This window comes from Mustelus asterias, chromosome 7 (genome assembly GCF_964213995.1).
Source record: "Mustelus asterias chromosome 7, sMusAst1.hap1.1, whole genome shotgun sequence".
NCBI lineage: Eukaryota > Metazoa > Chordata > Chondrichthyes > Carcharhiniformes > Triakidae > Mustelus > Mustelus asterias.
The window spans coordinates 39,174,106-39,194,060 of NC_135807.1; the positions used below are offsets into that span (position 1 = coordinate 39,174,106).

The window sequence follows — 19,955 nt, forward strand, 5'->3', positions numbered from 1 at the left end:
CATTACTTAGACCTCAAGTGCATTGGTCTGTTTGGTGCTAAGTCACATGTATCAGAAGGACTTGGTTCAATCCCATGTTTGTGCTTAGTTAATTATTCCCAGCAAGAACATCAGTTAGAGTTGCAGTTATATTAGGAAAGAAATTAGCCAAAGTTCCACCTCTAGTGATTATCCTAAAAAGTTTGGAAGTGATTAGGACTCGCCTGCAATATTTCCATAGTTGATTTTACCCAAAGGACTCATGCATGAAGAATGGTCACTTGAACAACCTAACCCAGTGCAATCAATATCCTGAGAGCTGTACCCTAGCAAGGAATGTTTGCCTTCTGGAAAGCAGTTTGAAACGTTTGGAGGGAATAAGAAATCAAGATACTAGCTGAGATAATATCACAAAAGTTCCTTGGTTTAAGTGGAAGTGCTATGCAGGTAATAAAGAATGTGAAATGCAACAGGCCTGGGTTGAAATGGTGTTCCATTTGTTTTCATGCATATGTTCTAATCTTTTCTAGAGAACTCACTCTTACTCTAAGGTATGGTATGTTAGCTTTTTAAAATTAATTCATGGACATGTGTGTCACTAGCAAGGCAAGCAATTATTGCTCATCCCTAACAGTGTGGCTTCCTAGGCCTTGCAAAGCACAGTTAAGAGTCAAATGCATTGCTGGTTGGGTCTGGAATCACAGAGAGAGAGGCCAGAATGGGTAAGATAACATTTTCTTTCTTAAAGGACATTAGTGAGCCATATGGGTTTTTACAACAATGTAGTAGTTCCTATGATCACCATTACCAATACTAGCTTTTAACTCTAGAAATTATGTAATTAGCTGAATATGCCTTTCTTAGCTACCGTGGTGGAATTTGAACTTGTTTCTCCGGATCATTATTTCATGCCTCTGGACTACTAGTCCAGTAATATAAACACCATACTCAGACCCTTGGCTATGGCGATGAACCAGGGATCATGAGTTCAAATCTTACCATGGTGGTTGTGGGATTACATTTGATTTTAAATCTTGTCATTTGTAATCTGACATCAGAAAATTGATGATTTAAAAACTACCAGATTATTATAACAACCAAACTTCTTTGATAGTGTCCTGAAAGAAAGGAAACCTCCCATCTCTGCCCTTGTAGGTCTGATCTGCATGTGACTTTTGGCACACAAGATGGTTGACTCTATGGGCCTTAGCAAGCATTATCTCCGGGCAATAGATGTGACAGCATCACCAATATCATAGAAATAAAATAAAAGTAGAAGTTCCTTGTATCATGCATAAATAAAATAATTTCTAATATCACACTTATTAACTAATTGTGATACATAAAAGTTAGGGTTTTGCGGGGGGGGGGGGGGCTGATGGCCAGTCTGCTATTTTACTGAACACTTAAGTTCCCTTACGCTACACAAAATTACATGCTCTGAATTCTGTTATAAGGTAGTGCTTCTGAGCGTCATTTATAAAACTGCTGGAATTTTGATCTTGTATATTTTATTGTGCTTTCAGCCTCCCGTATTCTTCTCCCTCTTACTTCCCTCTGCACCCTGATAACGCAGTGCGATGTTCTATAGAGCAATTGATTTAGTGATGAAAGCCTCGTATGTTGCAACTTTAGAATCCTTGCTGAGGGCAAGTGTAACATGAGGCAAGCTGTCATTTTTAAACGAATGATGATTTTTGATCACTACTCATATATGCAGAGGAAAGCAGCTCTGCTTTCTGACAGGATCCAATCGAGGGGAAAGAAACCATTTTTACTAAACTCTGGTTGGGTTCTCTGGGTTCAGTGACTTTTTCTTGTTCCTGTAAACACTAATGAATCAAACCAAAATGTTGTACTACATAAGAGAGTAGGGAGAGGTTTCTCATTTGTGACCCAGGTGGGGAAGCTGTATTTAGAGAAAAGGGTGGTAAGGATTCCACTATTGGAAAAACAGACTAAAATGATCTGACATTTTGCACGCATTTCAACATGAAATACAGATGAGAAAGCAAACTGTTGTTAGAAGAATTGTAGTTTTCCATTGTGGAGCACCCACTTCCTTGGCTTCCAATAAGTCATTGAGCTAAACAATGGGGTAACTTTAATGTAAACTCTCTTTTTGTCAAAACATTCATTGTTCTGGTTTCTGTTTAGTTCAGTCTGAGTTGAATTAGGCTTCTTGTAAAGGTAACCTTTACAAATCTACAGCAGAATTGGTTGATCTGACTTTGTTTTTAATGGTGCTCTGCAGCCAACAAATAGAGAGGGTTGTGTCACATAGCATATTTAGAGTGGGTTTAGTTGGCGAATGAACATAAGGTATAAAAACTGGAATGATCCCCCATGCAACGAGTGGCCTGCAGTGGGGTCAATTGGGTCGAGTGAGAAATAAATTGGCATGGTTTATCCTCCTCGTTGCTATAAAGTGACTGACCCCTGCTGGTATGTGCAGGACAAATGGAGCATGGCTCTGATGTCATCTGCAGTCACATGGCCTATTAATACTGGTGACTAGACACATTAATTATGGCCATGAGAACAAAGTACTAAAAAAACTGCCAGTGTGTGGAGTAGTGCTCAGTAGGACTTAACCTCCCAAGGGAGTAATGAAAAGGTTAGTGGAAGAGGCCATATGCTTGTGATGCAGTTGGCATTACAACATGCTGTGCCAAGAAATAATGGTTGCCTGGTCATGCGGTCATGCAGTCAGCAGTTTCAGAACATGAACTGAGCATTGCTGAACCACAGGAAAGGAAGGAAAGCAGTGGGTGCTGTGGTATGCCACTTTGCAGCCAGAGGCAAAAGCACATCTGACAAGTGTCACTGATAAGGAGTGACAATTGCTCATTTTGGTTTTAAGATATGAACTGTTAAGATGAGTGTGTCTTTGTTTTAAAACAATAAACACGCAGCTGGTCTGCGTAATTTGCAATGTTTCTTTGCAGTTTATTTTTAAGTATTGGAGTGCCCTACCTGGCACCACAGTTGTGGTTCATGGACTGTGACCTGTACTTCTAGACCCTTCAAATATTGAAGAGAGTCTGCTGCTATGTACTGTGTTTCATCTGTTCTTAACTTTAAAACACTTTTATTATATTGTCCCATAATCTGCAATAATGACCAGATAATCCGGTTTTAGTGATGATCTGAGGAATAAATATTGGCCAGGACACAGGGAGAACTCTTGGATATGTTCAAGAATGGGCCTTGAAACTACAACCTTCTGGCTCAGAAAGTATCTGTGCCTTCATAGGCACAGATTTTTAACAATGTCATGTTAGGAGACCGTGGAGCCTAAACTCTACTTCAGAGACTTGAGCATATTGCCTATGCTGACAATTCAGTGCAGTACTAAAGAAATGCTGCACAGTCAGTGCTGCTGTCTTGGGTGAACCACTAAACGGAGGCTCCATTTGCCTCTTGGGTGGACATAGCGCTGTTTCAAAGAACAGCATGGAACCTAGGGACCTGAATAGATTAGTGAGCTCCTCGAGTCTGCTGTGCCATTTAATTCGATCACAACCGTAAAAACTTGCATTTCTAAAGTGCCTTTAAGGTAGCACATTTAATGCAGTTACTACCCAGAGGTATTTCATGAGTGTTAGTAATCAAAATCTGGTATTGAGCCACAGAAGGAAACATCAGGACAGAGGTCCAAAAGCTTGTTTCAGAAGAGTTGGTTTTATGGAATGTCCTAAAGGAAGAGAGATAAATAGAGAAGCAGAGAGGTATACAAAGAGATTTCCATAGCCTAGAATATCTTTAGGCAGCCCAAGGTTTCTAATGGTGGAGTGATTAAAATTGGGGATGCACATGAGACTAAACTTAGAGGAGCACAGTGATCTCAAAGCCTTCTCGGCCTGGAGGAGGATACAGTGATAAAGAAGGGTGAAGCCATAGGGGAATTTGAAAATAAAGATATGAATCACTATTTGTACCTCAATTCCATTTACTCATGTTTGCTCAAATTATATGTGCATTTTCCTAATTTCAAAAAAACCTATCGGTCTGAATCTGTTTTCTCTCCCACAAAGCTTAGCAAGGTTATGTACCTTCAGTCTTGATTTTTCCCCACCAAAGGAAATAGTTTCTCTATATCTATCCTATTGAATCCTTTTAACATTTTAAATGCTTCAGTAAGATCAATGAAAGTTTGCATTTATATAGCACCTTTAATATAGTAAAATGTCCCACCTTCTGTACTCAAGGGAATACAGGCCACGTTATGCAACCTGCTCTCATAATTTAACCCTCCAAGCTCTAATATCATTTCAGTGAATCTACACTGTACCCACTTCCAAGACCAGTTGATCCAAAGAGGTATGGTGTCCAAAAGTGGACATGATATTCAAAATGTGGCCTAAAGTACAATTTCCCCCCCTTTATAACCCTTGAGAAGGAAACTATTATTCCATGTGTCTTTTTAATTGTTTTTATACCTGTCTACAAACTTTAATTTATTATTAAATTTGGGAACCAAATCCCTTTTGCTGTCCAGTTCCTGGCTTCTCATAGAAAATATTCCAGTATATCAATCTTGGCTTCCAATGAATGACCTCACATTTGCCCACATTGAACCTGTTTAACTATGGTTGACTCACTTAATCTGTCCCATCTGCTATACTTTCCCTTTTAATTTAGTGCCATATTGGATATACAAGTTTCAATTAGTTCATTTAATTCATAGAATCATAGAAACATACAGTGCAGAATGAGGCCATTCGGCCCACTAAGTCTGCACTGACCACAATCCAACCTAGGCCCTCCCTCCATAACCCCATGCATTTACCCTAGCTAATCCCCTGACACTAAGGGGCAATTTAGCATGGCCAATCCACCTAACCCGCACATCTTTAAATAGTACATATGATGAAAATGTTATCACTGTGAAACACAACACTCGTCACATCTTTTTGATCTGAGTATGTAGCCTTTATCCCCACTCCCTTTCCTATCCCCAATCAATTTCCAACCCAAAATAAAAGGCTGCCTGCAATTCTCTGAGCTCTGATGAAAGATCATCCAGATTTGCAACGTTAGCTTTATTTTTGCTGCTCAGATGCTGTCAGACCTGCTGAGATTTTCTAGCATTTTCTGTTTTTGCCTCTAATTCTATGTGCTTTCACTTTTGCCAAGAATATTTTGTGTGGAACCATATTCCGCCTGGATAATGACTATAAATACTCTGTTCTTGCCCTTATTGGTGACCTCTTTTTAAAAAAAACTAGATTAGTCAAGCATGACTGGCTGTCTCTGATTAGTTTATATTTCCTCAAGTGCCTAGTCACTCTATCTTTAATGATAGATTCATTTCCTTGGTGTCTACACCACAGTTATCCCTCAACCAACATTTAAAACAGATGTTCTGATCATCAATGTAACTCCTGTTTGTTGGACCTTGCTGTCTGTAAATTGGCTGCTGCATTTCCTTACTTTACACAAGTGGTTACATTTCAAAAGTATTTACTTAACTGTAAAATGCTTCGGGATATTCTAATGTTGTGAAGATGACATACAAATGCCAGTTCTTTTTGAAATGTGTGCTGGTTACTTGGGATTTCATCCATAATTAAATACACTTAAATTTTCTCTACCACAGATGTTAAACTAACCAGCCTATAACTACCTGGATTAACAAAGTCTTTTTTTCAAGAACCCACACACAATAAAGCCTTGACATATAATTTTTAGTGCCTTGATCGTTTTTTTCTTCATCTCTGTCTCACCCCTGGAATTGATGTTGGGGTGCAGGGAGCCTTCCCTCATTCCACCCAAAGTTTCTGATTGGTTCAGTTAGTACGATTTTCATGACATCAAACAGCATGGAGGTGCTGGTGTGCAGTTATATTGCGAATTACTGCTGTCTGTATGCCTTGCACAAAATGTACAAGTAAATTCTATGCAGAGGGGGGTGAAATGTTCCCTCTAGGCTGGTGAGCTGCAAGCAACTTGAAAGTTCCTGCGGAGGTCATGTACAAGTAGGCTCCTTTAAGTTATCGTGCACGTGCAGCCATGCAAAACTCTTTGTAGGGAATTGTGCAATTTAGTCCTGAAAAGGCTGGATGCAAGATTTTCCCCAGTGCAAAATTATTAACCTGCGTTTTCCCCCTCTGCTCTTGAAGGTGTATAAGACTGTTTTGGGAATGCAGTTCCATGGATGTTGGTTGCTCTTTGGTAGCTCAAGTGACCAGACTAAGTGTGGGAGACTATTGCAGACAAAGCACCCCCCCCCCTCAAAATCTTCAGCTGGGGTCCATGGCACTCAAACTGAAACTAGAGACTAGCTACTGACTAAGGATTGAACCTAGGCCTTACTACTCTGTGTGACTTAATGCTACAATAATAACTGCCTCTATTACATGGGTATTATGTTTATATTTTTATAATTATGTAAGTGTTCCCCCCACATGCAGATAAGATAGCAAAAATTGAAATGCTGAATACATTTGTGTTTTGAGAGTTGATAACTTTGATGTTGTATTTAGCTGTTATTTTTCCCTTGCATATAGAAGAATTTGGTGTGCCATTCATCAGCCCGAATCAAGCTCAGACATCTTTTCACCCTATAGACCGTTGTGACCCAACTTTGAGTAATGCTGGCTTAATGGATGATCACTTGCTAATTTCAGACATGATGAAGACCACTGTTGCAGTTGATGCTTTACTGCAAACACCAACAAAATCCTCACCAAGCACCCCCCAACTGGAGAACTTGGCCTGTGATGCAGGAATTCCTGCGTCCACTGAACCAGTCCCACCAGCCTGCGGGAAATTTAACTTGTCAGTGGGCGCCATGGAACGTACTCGCACCACCACAAGCGCCACGAGTATTGCTGTCCCACTTACAGAAGCTGCACCTTTGGAACGAACCCCTAGGAAAGGTAAGCTTGCAGAGGAGGTTAAGGAAATTGCACGCTCGATAGAATCACCTGTAGTAAAAGTGGCTGTGGAGAAGAAAAAGAAAAAGAAAAAACGTTCACATCCAAAAGGAGCCCAACTTCCTGCAGTGGACATACAGGCTAAAGCTAAAGAGGCTCAAGCAATTGTTTCTGACCAGCGACGAGAAGGGCTACCTGAAGGAGGGACATGGGAGCACAAGGAAAATATCTTGAGCACTGAGGGGGCATGTAAGGAGGCATCAGGGGTGCAAATAAAAGCACAGCAGGTGGATAGTGTACCAAGTCAAAGTAGTATTTGGGCATCTGGAAATTCAAAGAATGAAATAGCACATCCTCCACTACACAAAAATAAAGCCTCTTCAGTGAACGAATCAGAGGTTGTTGTAGGAAGCCAGACAAGAGAGGCAACTCGTGCAGACAGCCAGTCACAGATGGCGACAACCTCAGAAGTGGAGCAGACAGATAATCCTCTGGATTGTTGGAACAGAGAAATTACCTCTTCAGAGTCCCTCCAAACATCTAAATTGGGAGAGATAATGGAGCCCCCTCTAGAACAATGGGGTGGCAAAATTACTCCACCAACTAAGTCACAGAAAAAATCTCAAGTAAACAAGGTAGCACCTCTGATTTCTCTGGAAAATGATGGTAAAGAATATACTGCCCTTGAGTCAGAGGAAGTACCTAGAATGGAGATGGAAGGGTCTTTTCTGGAACATTTAGGTAGAGAACCTGCTTCTGGTTCAAAGCAGGTATCTGAGGTGAATGAAATGGAAGGACATTTGGGTAGAGAAATTGCTGCCCCTGGGCCACAGACACCCTTTGAGGTGAAAGAGGTAGCACAGACCCCTCTGAAACATGGAGGTGGAGAAAATCCTTCCTCTGAGTTGCTGAAAACATTTGAGATAAAAGAAATGGCAGAGACCCTTACAGAAAATGTAGGTAAAGAAACGTCACCCCTTGAAGCAAAGAAAGTGCTGGAGGTGAAGGAGATAGATATGCCTTCTCCAGAACATATGGATAGACAAACTACTCCCTATCAATCAGGGCAAATGTCTGATGTGCAGGAGGTGGTAGAGGTCCCTCTAAAACTTGAGGATAGTGAAGGTATTCCCTCTGAATCAAGCCAAATACCTGAGGTAAAGGAGATAACACAGATTCCTCTGGATCATGTGAGTAGTGAAACCGGTTCACTTGGGTCAGAGCAAATATCTGAGATGAAAGTTTTGGCGGTGACCCCTCTGGAGCAAGTGAGTACAAAAACTGCTTCCCCCGAGTTAGACACTTCTGAAGTGAAAGGGATAGTTGATACTCCTCTAGAGCATTGCTGTAGCAAAATTGCCACCATTGAAGAACAGATGTCGGAGGTAGAAGTTTTGGGTGAGAGTCCGCTCTGTTGGAACAGAGAATCTGTGCCCCCTGAGTCACAACAACAGTCTGAGATGAAGGGGATGGTGGAGAGTCCCCTGGAATGTTGGAACACGGAAATTTCTTCTACTGAGCCACAAACGTCTGAGCTGAATGAGATGGTGGGGAGTCCTTCGGAATGTCAGAACAGAGAAATGGCTCCCCCTGAATTACAGCAAATGCCTGAGCTGAGTGAGGTGGAGAGTCCGTTTCAATGTCAGAACGTGGAAACTATTCCCCCCGAGTCGCAGCAAACATCTGAGGTGAAGGAGATGGTGGAGAGTATTCTGGAATGTCAGAACATGGAAAATGCTCCACCTGAGTTGCAGAAAACTCCTGAGCTGAATGAGATGGTGGAGAGTTCTTTTGAACGTCAGAACGTGGAAACTATTGCCCCTGAGTCACAGCAAACATTTGAGGTGAAGGAGATGGTGGAGAGTACTCTGGAATGTCAAGATGAACTCATTTTTCCAGAGTGCGTTGACCAAGCTACGCAGCCTTCTCTGAAACACGAAGTACTGAAACTGATGGATGATGAGGGAATAGAGTCAAAGGCACCCCGAAGGAAAGATACCGGGACAAAACTCCTCCAAAAACGAGGATTCACTAAAGGTACTTCACAAAGAGAGGCTGGAACAAAAATGCCTCTCGAACAGCACCCTAAAGACAGGGCCCTAAAGACCTCAATGCAACCAAAGGTTATGAAGATCCCAAACCAACGACAGAGAGATGCTAAACCTCTTGAACCAGAGAAGATTGGCGGAGTAAATGCACTGTCTGATCAGCAGGGGAATCTGGATGAGAGTCCTCGTCAAGATGAAGGTGTGTTCCACCAATGATAAGAGTGCTATCCCACTACCCCTCCACCCACCCTCTCACATGCTTCAACTTACATAATCCTGGCTCAGGAGTTTGAACTGACTGGATTGGCACAGCATGATGTCTGCCTTTTGGTTCACTAAAGCATCCATCATTTTGCATGCACAATTTCTCTAGAATTTATAACTAATCTGTTGCTTACTAACCACAAGGATTCTATTGGCTGAAACTAGCAGCTTGTGTTTTCTGAATATCTTTCTAACCCACTGCATGGCAGTTGGTTGGTTTTAAAAATTATAAACAGTTGGTGAGGTGGTGGTGTTAAATTTATATTTACGTTGGAAAGAGGAGAGAGGAGGAACAGAAGAGTAAGAAAGGTAAGTGCTAATGTTAAGCTGAATGTTTTCTACCTGAATATTGAAAACTAGAATTGTCTGTTTTCCAAAATGGAGAGTCATCCAGAAAACTAGTATTTGTGAATACAATGCAACCTTGCTTGTGTGCCAAGACGCAGGCATCTTTCCTTGATGGAGAGTTAGAATTTCTGACTAGCAAATACTTGCAAATTTGCATGTATTAGTATAGTAATGTCTTGGCATGTGAATGAAGGGAAGATAAAATGTAACTAAATGAAATATTAGCAGACAATGCAGACCGTTTGATACAAAGATTATTCCATGAAAATTCTAATTGTTAATCAGGATAACGGATGTAATTATTGCTGGGGCTCTTCCTTAATATGTGTTTGATGTTCACCACATAAAGCCATTTCCCTTAGCAAAGCCTTACATAAGCCAAAATCTGTACAGAGTTTAGGTTAGCAAGCCATGGCTCAACAATGACTTCCTAATCGTGGTGACTCACTCACTCACTGAAGAGCAAGTAACAAGAATCATAATTTCAAAGTTGTCACATGGAGGCAAGAGGGATTAAGACAAGTTGCAGGTTCTTGCAACGTTTGCGGCAGAGGGATTGTAAGGTAAAGTTGGATAAGTGTTTGAATCAGAAGAAGATATGGAATTATGGGGAAGGAGCAGAGGAGCAGGATTAATTTTGAATTGCACTTCTTACTACTAGTTTTGTATGATGGAAAAAGCTTAAAATGTGATGTTGAGTTTGGCCATCTATGTCCCCTGAGGTGCCAAGTGAATTGCTCAAACAAACAATTGACAGAAGTTCAACAAGCTGATGGTATCTGGTGAATTCAGCCAATTGTTTTGTGCTGACCTCTGGTGAATGAGTACCTGAGGCATTAACATTCATCCATCTCTTTGGAAAAATAACCAGTCCAGGCTAAAGCAACTTAAATAACAGTTTGAATATTATAAAGAACTTTGGGACACAGCAAGGTTTTACGAACAGCTAATAACAAAAAAAATTGGATTCAATTCGAAAGATAATTTGGCTACAAAGAGTTGATAGTCTTTTTAAGCAATTTTTCTTGGGTATGGTAAGTATTTAGATTTTGGATGAATCAGTCACATTTGCCGCTTAGTTGACCTTTTAAGATAAAATGTTGTATCTGGGTGGTGCAAATTCCAGTTACTATGGCGTTTTGATCACCTGCCAGAACCTAAGCTGAGAAATACTCAGTGATTATGCCATGGGGCATCTTTCATGTTATAACCCTTCCTACATAGGCTGTGTTTAATGGATCTCTTGTGGCTGAGGTGTTTGTGGCTAGGTATTTGTCATTTTGAATATTTCCTTTAATGGCACTAGAAGAGATTTGAATTGTGCACCTCACTGTTTTTCAAATGCTCAAGGCATGACTTTAATAGGCTCAATGGCATTTTCTCAACTTTGAGTTTTTCTTATGTATTTAGTTTAAAATTCATTACAAAAGGACTGCAGACTGCTCATGAAATGGTCATGAAGGATAAAATCTGATTTAACCACTAAAATCATTTGAAAATGCAATGGTTGAGGATAAAACAATGCATGAAGGTGTCCTTAAGGCAATGTGTAATATATTATATATATTTTTTGGTACCTATTAACTTGTTTGTCTTAGATCCTGCACTTGAATGAAAGAAGTAGGTATAATAGAATGATGTGTAATAGTGGGTTTTAAATTGTGAGACCCCGTGAAAATATCATCACTCCTGGAGATGCTCTTTTATTTATAGAATCTCACAGTACAGAATGAGTGTATGTACCTGTCCCAGCTTTTTAAAAGAGCTATCAGATTAGTCTAGAGAGCAGGGTAGATTAGGCTATTGAATATTTTTAAGGCCAAATTGGATAGAGTCCTGATTAACAAGGATATTGGGGTTAGACAGGAAAGTGAAGTTGAGGCCACAATCCGATTGGCCATGATCTTATCAAATAGCGGAGCAGGTTCAAGGAGCTGAATGGCCTACAGCTGCTCCCAATTCGTATGTTTGTCAGTCCCACTTCCTGGCTCTTTCTCTAGAGCCATGCAAATTCTTTCTCCAAGTATATATCCAATGCCCTTTTTAGTGTTGAACCAAATTGTGTCACCCTTACAATCAGGAATGAATTGACTCTAACAATTTGCTGCAATTTAAAAAAATTCTCCTCACTCCTTTGCTCTGGTCACACATTTCCACACGGTTTCTTTTCTTAGAAATATATGCTTTTCTGGTTCTGATGTTCAAAAATGAGCTTGAACTTCCTAAGCTTCACAAGTAATAGTGTCACTAAGTTACCGAGTGCTTAAAAGTTGGAAGTATAGAATACAATTATCTGGACATTCGGCACTGTGTCAGGTAGAAGAAACCTGATGTCCTTGTTTGAAAACCTATGATGTATAGGGAAGAGATTTCCTCACCAACACTTCAGCCTCCTTAGTGAGTTTGATCCCCAGTTTATTTTATCTCTGTTTTTCTGTGAAGTCTAGTGACAACAGATGTTTTTCTCCCCCTGCTGTCATTGACTACAGTTCGTGCCATCCTCAATGTTCTGAATATTAAGTGGCTCTGTTTACTGTTTGAATACCAAATGAGCAAATGGGTCACTGTGAATGCCAGTTTACAGATCTCCTTCTGTTTTCTGTTGTGTATATATAACTTTGGAATTTTCTGGAAACACTTGTACACTGATGGATAATACATTTTGATGTAAAAGTAACTGAAAATACTTTTATTTAAATATCATTGCGTTCAAAACTAAATTCTGAAATACAGGGGAGCAGTAATATTGAGTTGTTGAAACAAACATATTTTCAGGGTGGATGTAGTGGAAAGAAATGTCTTCAGTAACTTTCCTTGTGTTATATTGTATATTTTGGTAATATCAATTCCCAAATAGTCTTGTCTACATTTATGCTGACATGTTAGGAAGAATATCCTGTCAATTAGACTGAACCAAGTACTGTTGCTTAATTATAAAAGAGAGAACGAGAAGAAGTTTGCATTTAGATTTAAGTTTATTTATTAGTCACAAGCATAGGAGTGAGAAGAATTTTTAAAAAAATTGCAGCAAATTGTTTCAGTCAGTTCATCCCTGATTGTAAGGGTGACGCGATTTGGTTCAACACTAAAAAGGGCAATGGATATATACTTGAGGAGAGAATTTGCATGGTTCTAGGGAAAGATGTGGAGATGCCGGCGTTGGACTGGGGTAAACACAGTAAGAAGTTTAACAACACCAGGTTAAAGTCCAACAGGTTTATTTGGTAGCAACAGCCACTAGCTTTCGGAGCCTTAAGCCCCTTCTTCAGGTGAGTGGGAATTCTGTTCACAAACAGGGCATATAAAGACACAAACTCAATTTACAGAATGATGGTTGGAATTAGCTGTAAGTATTCGCATTCCAACCATTATCCTGTAAATTGAGTTTGTGTCTTTATATGCCCTGTTTGTGAACAGAATTCCCACTCACCTGAAGAAGGGACTTAAGGCTCTGAAAGCTTGTGGCTTTTGCTACCAAATAAACCTGTTGGACTTTAACCTGGTGTTGTTAAACTTCTTTCTAGGGAAAGAGCCAGGAAGTGGGACGGACAAACATACGAATTGGGAGCAGCTGTAGGCCATTCAGCTCCTTGAACCTGCTCCGCCATTTAATAAGATCATGGCCAAACAAATTGTGGCCTCAAGTTCACTTTCCTGTCTAACCCCAATACCCTTGTTAATCAAGACTATAACTAACTTGGTCTTAAAAATATTCAATGGCCTAATCTCCCCTGTTCTCTACTTGCGATGAAGGTACTGTGAAAATCCCCTAGTCACCATACTCCGGCGCGCCTGTTCGGGTACACTGAGGGAGAATTTAGCATGGCCGATTCACCTAACCTGCACATCTTTGGACTGTGGGAGCACCCAGAGGAAACCCATGTAGACACAGGGAGAACGTGCAAACTCCACACAGACAGTGGCCTGAGCCAGGAATCGAACCCAGGTCCCTGGCACTGAGGCAGCAGTGCTAACCACTGTGCCACCATGCCGCCCCCATAGCTGGCACCTTCAGGACACCCCAAAGTACTTTACAGCCAATTAAGCACTATTATTGAAGTGCAGTTACTGTTGTAATGTGGGTAAGGTTGATATCTGGCTCCTGTCCTAGTTTTCTCATTAACTCCATGTACTTAAAATCCAATGCAGGCAATAGAACATAATTGTTTGAAAGGATATGGTTTCTGGATGTTCTAGATTTTGCTCCTCTTTTGCCCTTTTCTTTACAATAACCTTCTGAACCTCTCAATTAGATGCTAGCCATTATACATTCTGAACTCAAATCAGATTCAAACCCTGTAATTCATTAGGAATCCATTATCCTATATGGTATATAGACCTTCAGAACCTCTATCAGATTTCAGTTTGTAACAGTGTACAAGGTATTAATTTCATGTCGTATATATCATACAAAATATGGGACTTATACTATAAATTCATTGTAAATATCTGTTTTTCAAGGTACAGCGATGGGTATTTTCATTGTTAAAGATGACATACAATAGCTGCTATTTAATAGTGGCAGTGTAGCACCCTCTGATTATGCAGTCTGATCACTGGATTCCCACAATTCTATTGGTACTTTTTCAATTTTTTTCAAATTACATCTTTAGTAACTAAAATTTAATTGACTTGAGGATCTTTAACTTCCCCTATATTTACTGGGACTCCCTTAGTGCCAGGGACCTGGATAAGGGGGAATTTGTTAGATGCATCCAGGTTTCTCGAAGCAACATGTGAATAGTCCAACTAGGGAAGGGGCCATACTAGACCTGGTATTGGGGAATGAGTCCAGCCAGGTGATCAAAGTTTCCGGAACAGTGACCATAATTCTATAAGTTTTAAATTACTTTTGGGTAAGGATAAGAGGAGTGCTTGGGTGAAAGTACTAAACGGGGGGAAGGATAACTGCAACAATATTAGGCAGAAACTGTTGAATGTAGATTGGGGGTGGCTGTTTGAGGGTAAATCCACCTCTGTCATATGGGAATCTTTTAAAGGCCAGCTGATTAAAGTTCAGGACCAGCATGTTTCTGTGAAAATGAAGGATAAGGATTGCAAGATTTGGGAATGGATGACAAGAGAAACTGAGAGTTTAGTCAAAAAGAGAAAGGAGCTTACGTAAGGTTTAGGAGACGGAGCCCTCAAAGAATATAAAGAAAGCAGGGAAGGACTTGAACAAGGAGTTAGGAGGCCTAAAAGGGACCATGAATGTCCTTGGCAAATAGGATCAAGTAAAATGCCAATGTTTTTTGATACCTATATAAGGCGCAATAGGGTAACTAGGAAAAGAGAAGATCTATTCAAGGACAAAGGAGGGAATTTGTGTGGAGCGGAGGAAGTGGTGAAGTCCTTAATGAATACTTTGCATCAGTATTCACAAAGGAGAAAGACATGGTGGATGATAAGTTAGAGGGCTATGTTAATATTCTAGGGCATGTCGATATAAAAAAAGGAGGTGGTGTTGGGTGTTTTGAAAAGCATTCAGATAGACCAGTCCCCAGGACCTGATAGGATCTATTCCAGAATACTGAATCAGGCGAAGAAGAAAATTGCTGGGGTCTTATAAGAAACCAATGTATCCTCTTTAGTCACAGGAGAGGTCCCAGAGAATAGCCAATGTTGTTCCTTTGTTTAAGAAGGGCAACAGGGATAATCTGGGAAATTACAGGCCACTGAGCCTTGCATTAGTGGTAGGGAAATTATTGGAGAAGATTCTTAGGGACAGGATTTACTCACATTTGGAAAAATATGGACTTATTAGTAATAAGCAGCATGACATTGTGCAAGGGAGGCCATGTCTCACAAACCTGATTGAGTTTTTTGAGGAAGTGACGAAGATGATTGAGGGCATGGCAGTGGATATTGTTTACATGGACTTTGACAAGGTCCCTCATGGCAGACTGATACAGAAGATGAAATCACATGGAATTCGCAGTGAGCTGGTATTTTGGTTACAGAACTAGCTTGGTCATAGAAGGCAGAGTAGCAGTGGAAAGGTGTTTTTTCTGACTGAAGATCTGTAATCAGTGGTGTTCCGCAGGGATTAGTGCTGTTGTTGGTTATGTTGTTTTGGAGGAAAATGTAGGTGGTCAGATTAGTAAGTTTGTGGACGACACAAAGATTGGGGGAGCTGCGGAAAGTGAGGAGGATTGTCAGAGGATACAGCAGGATATAGATAGGCTGGAGATTTGGGCAGAGATATAGCAGATGGAACTTAATCTGAATAAATGCGAGGTAATGCATGTTGGAAGATCTAATGCAGGAGGGAGGTACACAGTAAATGGCAGAACCATTAGAAGCATTAACATACAGAGGGATCTTGGTTTACAGGTCCACAGTTCCTTGAAAGTGGCAACACAAGTTGTCACGAAGGCATATGGCATGCTTGCCTTCATCGGTCGTTGCATAGAGTATTAAAAATTGACAAGTCATGTAGCAGCTGTATAGAATTTTAGTTGGGTCACATTTGGAATATCGCGTACAGTTCTGGTCGCCACATTACCAGAAAGATGTGGAGACTTTGGCGAGGGTACACAAAAGGTTTACCACGATGTTGTTTGGAGGGAATTAGCTACGGGGAGTGATTGGACAAACTTGGTTTGTTTTTACTTGAACGTCAGAGGCTGAGGGGTGATCTAATCGAAGTTTACAAAATTATGAGAGGCATGAAGAATGGATGGAGTTTTTTTCCCAGGTAGAAATGTCAATTACTAGGGGCATAGGTTTAAGGTAAAAGGGGGAAAGTTTAAAGGAGATGTGAGAGGCAAGGTTTTTACACAGTAAGTACCTGGAATGCGCTGCCAGAGGAGGTGGTCGAAACAGATACAATGGCACTGTTTAAGAGGCATTTTGACAGATACATGAATAGGCAGGGAATAGAGGAATGCGGATTGCATAGAGGCAAAAGGTCTTTAGTTTAGAAAGGCATCATTTGTCAGCGTAGGCTTGGTGAGCCAAAGGGCCTGTTCCTGTGCTGTGCTGTTCTTTGTTCTTTTGTTAAACAAAATAGATTCAAAAACTACTTCTCAATAACGTTCAATGTCAGTTTAATTGCCTTTTTTGCCTTTGAATTAAAGTTTTCACTTGAAGGCCTCTCATATATGCTTGGATTTGATATTTTGTCCAGAACTGTGACTTCGAGAGCTGAATTTGAGTTGTATGGTCTGAGGTATGTTTGGGTGTTGTAGGTCTTTGCTCGAGTTCTCTAGCTCTGCTGTACCAACATAAATAGCACTGTGGTGTTTCTTTAAACAGTATCCTGATTTTACTGCATCTCCACATCATATATTCATAGGCACAACATTCCTTATTTAAGTTAATCATATCTACAGCAATCATCAATAAATTAATGCTTCACTGGATTTCAGAAATCCCTAAATGATGGCATCACATAATGTTTAAATGGAGGAATGTCTGTGATGCTGCAAGATCCCATTACACATCCACTCCTACTGAAAAGCATTTAATTAAAGGAATTTCATTCACATCACTAAACATGGCTGTTGAGGAGGAGGAAGGGGTTATGTAGCTAAGGAGGTATGACAGTGTAATGGCTATGTTTAGACCAGTAATGCACAGGTCTGGAGTACATTTTGGAGAATGTAAGTTAAAATCCCACCACAGCAGAATCATAGAATTATGCAGTACAGAAGGTGACCATTTGGCCTGTTGTGCCTTGGTCAGCTTTTTGAAAGAATTATCCAATTTAGCCCCACAATTTAACTTTTTCCCTGAAACCCTGCAAGCTAATTCTCTTCCGGTATGTATCTAACTACCCTTTGAAATTTCCTGTGTAATTGGCTTCCATCATCCTTTTACGTGGTACACTGCTGATTTTAACATCGCTCTGTGCGAAAAGATTTCCCTTCTTTTCTCTTCTAGTTATTTTGTCATTTATTTTAAATCTATGATTTCTGGTTAATAACCCACCTTGCCTCTGTCCATCTAATTAAACTTAGAAACTTAGAAACCCTACAGCACAGAAAGAGGCCATTCAGCCCATCGAGTCTGCACCGACCACAATCCCACCCAGGCCCTACCCCCATATCCCTACATATTTACCCTCCAACCTACGCATCCCAGGACACTAAGGGCAATTTTAGCATGGCCAATCAACCTAACCCGCACACCTTTGAAACTCACTGATATAATCCTGGTAAACAACTTTTGTACCATATTCAAGGCACCCTTTCTAAAGTGTGGTACTAGAATTGAACACCATACTCCAGCTGAGATGTAACCAGTGATCCATGAAGGCTTTAACATGCTTTCCTTAATTTTGTATTCATGTACCTAATTATGAAGTCAAGTAGCCCGTATGCTATATTTATCACCACCTCTGCCAGACCTTCCACCTATTAAAGATTTGTAAATATGCATCTCCAGTTATTTCTTTTCTCACAATCCTCCTCTTAAAATAGTACATTTAGCTATGTTGATTCTCATGTTATTCCATTCAAAATGCATGGCTTCACAGTTATCCACATTAAATTGCATCTCCCGTGTGTCTGCCCATTTCCTCAGTCTGTCTATATTCTCCTGAAGTCTGCTACTCTTCTGTTCATTATTTATTTAGTTGCCAAGTTTCAGAACTTCAAAATAAAAAGAGAAATTACTGGATATTCAGCAGGTCTGAAAGCATCTGTGGAGAGAGAAACTTGAGTTAATGTTTTGGGCCTTGACCTTTCATAAGAACTAGGAATAGTAACAAAAAATGTAATTGGCTTTGAGCAAGTGAAAGAGTGGGAAGAAGAACAGAAGGGAAAGTCTGTGATAAATGAGAAGGCAGGAGAAATTAGATATAGAAGGTTTCATGGTACACGAGAGCGATTATGGGATGAGTAAATAAGCAAAAAATGTGTGTCTAGAGGTGTAAATGGGTAGACCCTGAATAGCCACCGCCTGAATGCAAAGAACAGGAAACAAAAGAGAAAGGAGTGAAAAGAAAAATGAGAAAGCAGTTGGGGGGGCGGTGGTTGGGGGGAGACAAAAAGCAAAGAAACACAAGACAAGATGAGTGTAGAGGATATGATCTAAAATTATTGAACCCAATTTTGAGTCCATAAGGTTATAATGAGCTCAGTTAAAAGATGAGGTGCTGATCTGCAAGTTTGCATCGCGAGGTCGTAGCCGACCAAGGACAGAAAGATCTGACGATTATAGGCCGGTGAGCTTGACGTCCGTGGTAGGGAAGTTGTTGGAGAGGATTCTTAGAGACAGGATGTATGTGCATTTAGAACGGAACAATCTCATTAGTGACAGACAGCATGGTTTTGTAAGAGGGAGGTCGTGCCTTACAAATTTGGTGGAGTTTTTTGAGGAAGTGACAAAAACGGTTGATGAAGGAAGGGCCGTGGATGTCATCTATATGGATTTCAGTAAGGCATTTGACAAAGTCCCACATGGCAGGTTGGTTAAGAAGGTTAAGGCTCATGGGATACAAGGAGAAGTGGCTCGATGGGTGGAGAACTGGCTTGGCCATAGGAGACAGAGGGTAGTGGTCGAAGGGTCTTTTTCCGGCTGGAGGTCTGTGACCAGTGGTGTTCCGCAGGGCTCTGTACTGGGACCTCTGCTATTTGTGATATATATAAATGATTTGGAAGAAGGTGTAACTGGTGTAATCAGCAAGTTTGCGGATGACACAAAGATGGCTGGAATTGCGGATAGCGAAGAGCATTGTCGGGCAATACAGCAGGATATAGATAGGCTGGAAAATTGGGCGGAGAGGTGGCAGATGGAATTTAATCCGGATAAATGCGAAGTGATGCATTTTGGAAGAAATAATGTAGGGAGGAGTTATGCAATAAATGGCAGAGTCATCAGGAGTATAGAAACACAGAGGGACCTAGGTGTGCAAGTCCACAAATCCTTGAAGGTGGCAACACAGGTGGAGAAGGTGGTGAAGAAGGCATATGGTATGCTTGCCTTTATAGGACGGGGTATAGAGTATAAAAGCTGGAGTCTGATGATGCAGCTGTATAGAACGCTGGTTAGGCCGCATTTGGAGTACTGCGTCCAGTTCTGGTCGCCGCACTACCAGAAGGACGTGGAGGCATTGGAGAGAGTGCAGAGAAGGTTTACCAGGATGTTGCCTGGTATGGAGGGTCTTAGCTATGAGGAGAGATTGGGTAGACTGGGGTTGTTCTCCTTGGAAAGACGGAGAATGAGGGGAGATCTAATAGAGGTATACAAGATTATGAAGGGTATAGATAGGGTGAACAGTGGGAAGCTTTTTCCCAGGTCGGAGGTGACGATCACGAGGGGTCACGGGCTCAAGCTGAGAGGGGCGAAGTATAACTCAGACATCAGAGGGACGTTTTTTACACAGAGGGTGGTGGGGGCCTGGAATGCGCTGCCAAGTAGGGTGGTGGAGGCAGGCACGCTGACATCGTTTAAGACTTACCTGGATAGTCACATGAGCAGCCTGGGAATG

The 19,955-nt window shown here is 40.9% G+C and overlaps 1 protein-coding gene across 6 annotated transcripts in view; it reads left to right on the plus strand.

Annotated features, from left to right (window-relative positions):
* The window catches only part of LOC144495654 (uncharacterized), a 361,405-nt gene that overhangs the window by 232,698 nt on the left and 108,752 nt on the right, over nucleotides 1-19,955 (plus strand). For 5 of the 6 annotated variants that reach the window (XM_078215920.1, XM_078215921.1, XM_078215916.1 and 2 more), the window contains one exon: nucleotides 6,492-9,107. In XM_078215920.1, coding sequence (XP_078072046.1) covers nucleotides 6,492-9,107 — 2,616 coding nt within the window. The remainder of the gene's footprint in view (nucleotides 1-6,491; nucleotides 9,108-19,955) is intronic. The other variant, XM_078215917.1, reaches the window with a different exon arrangement.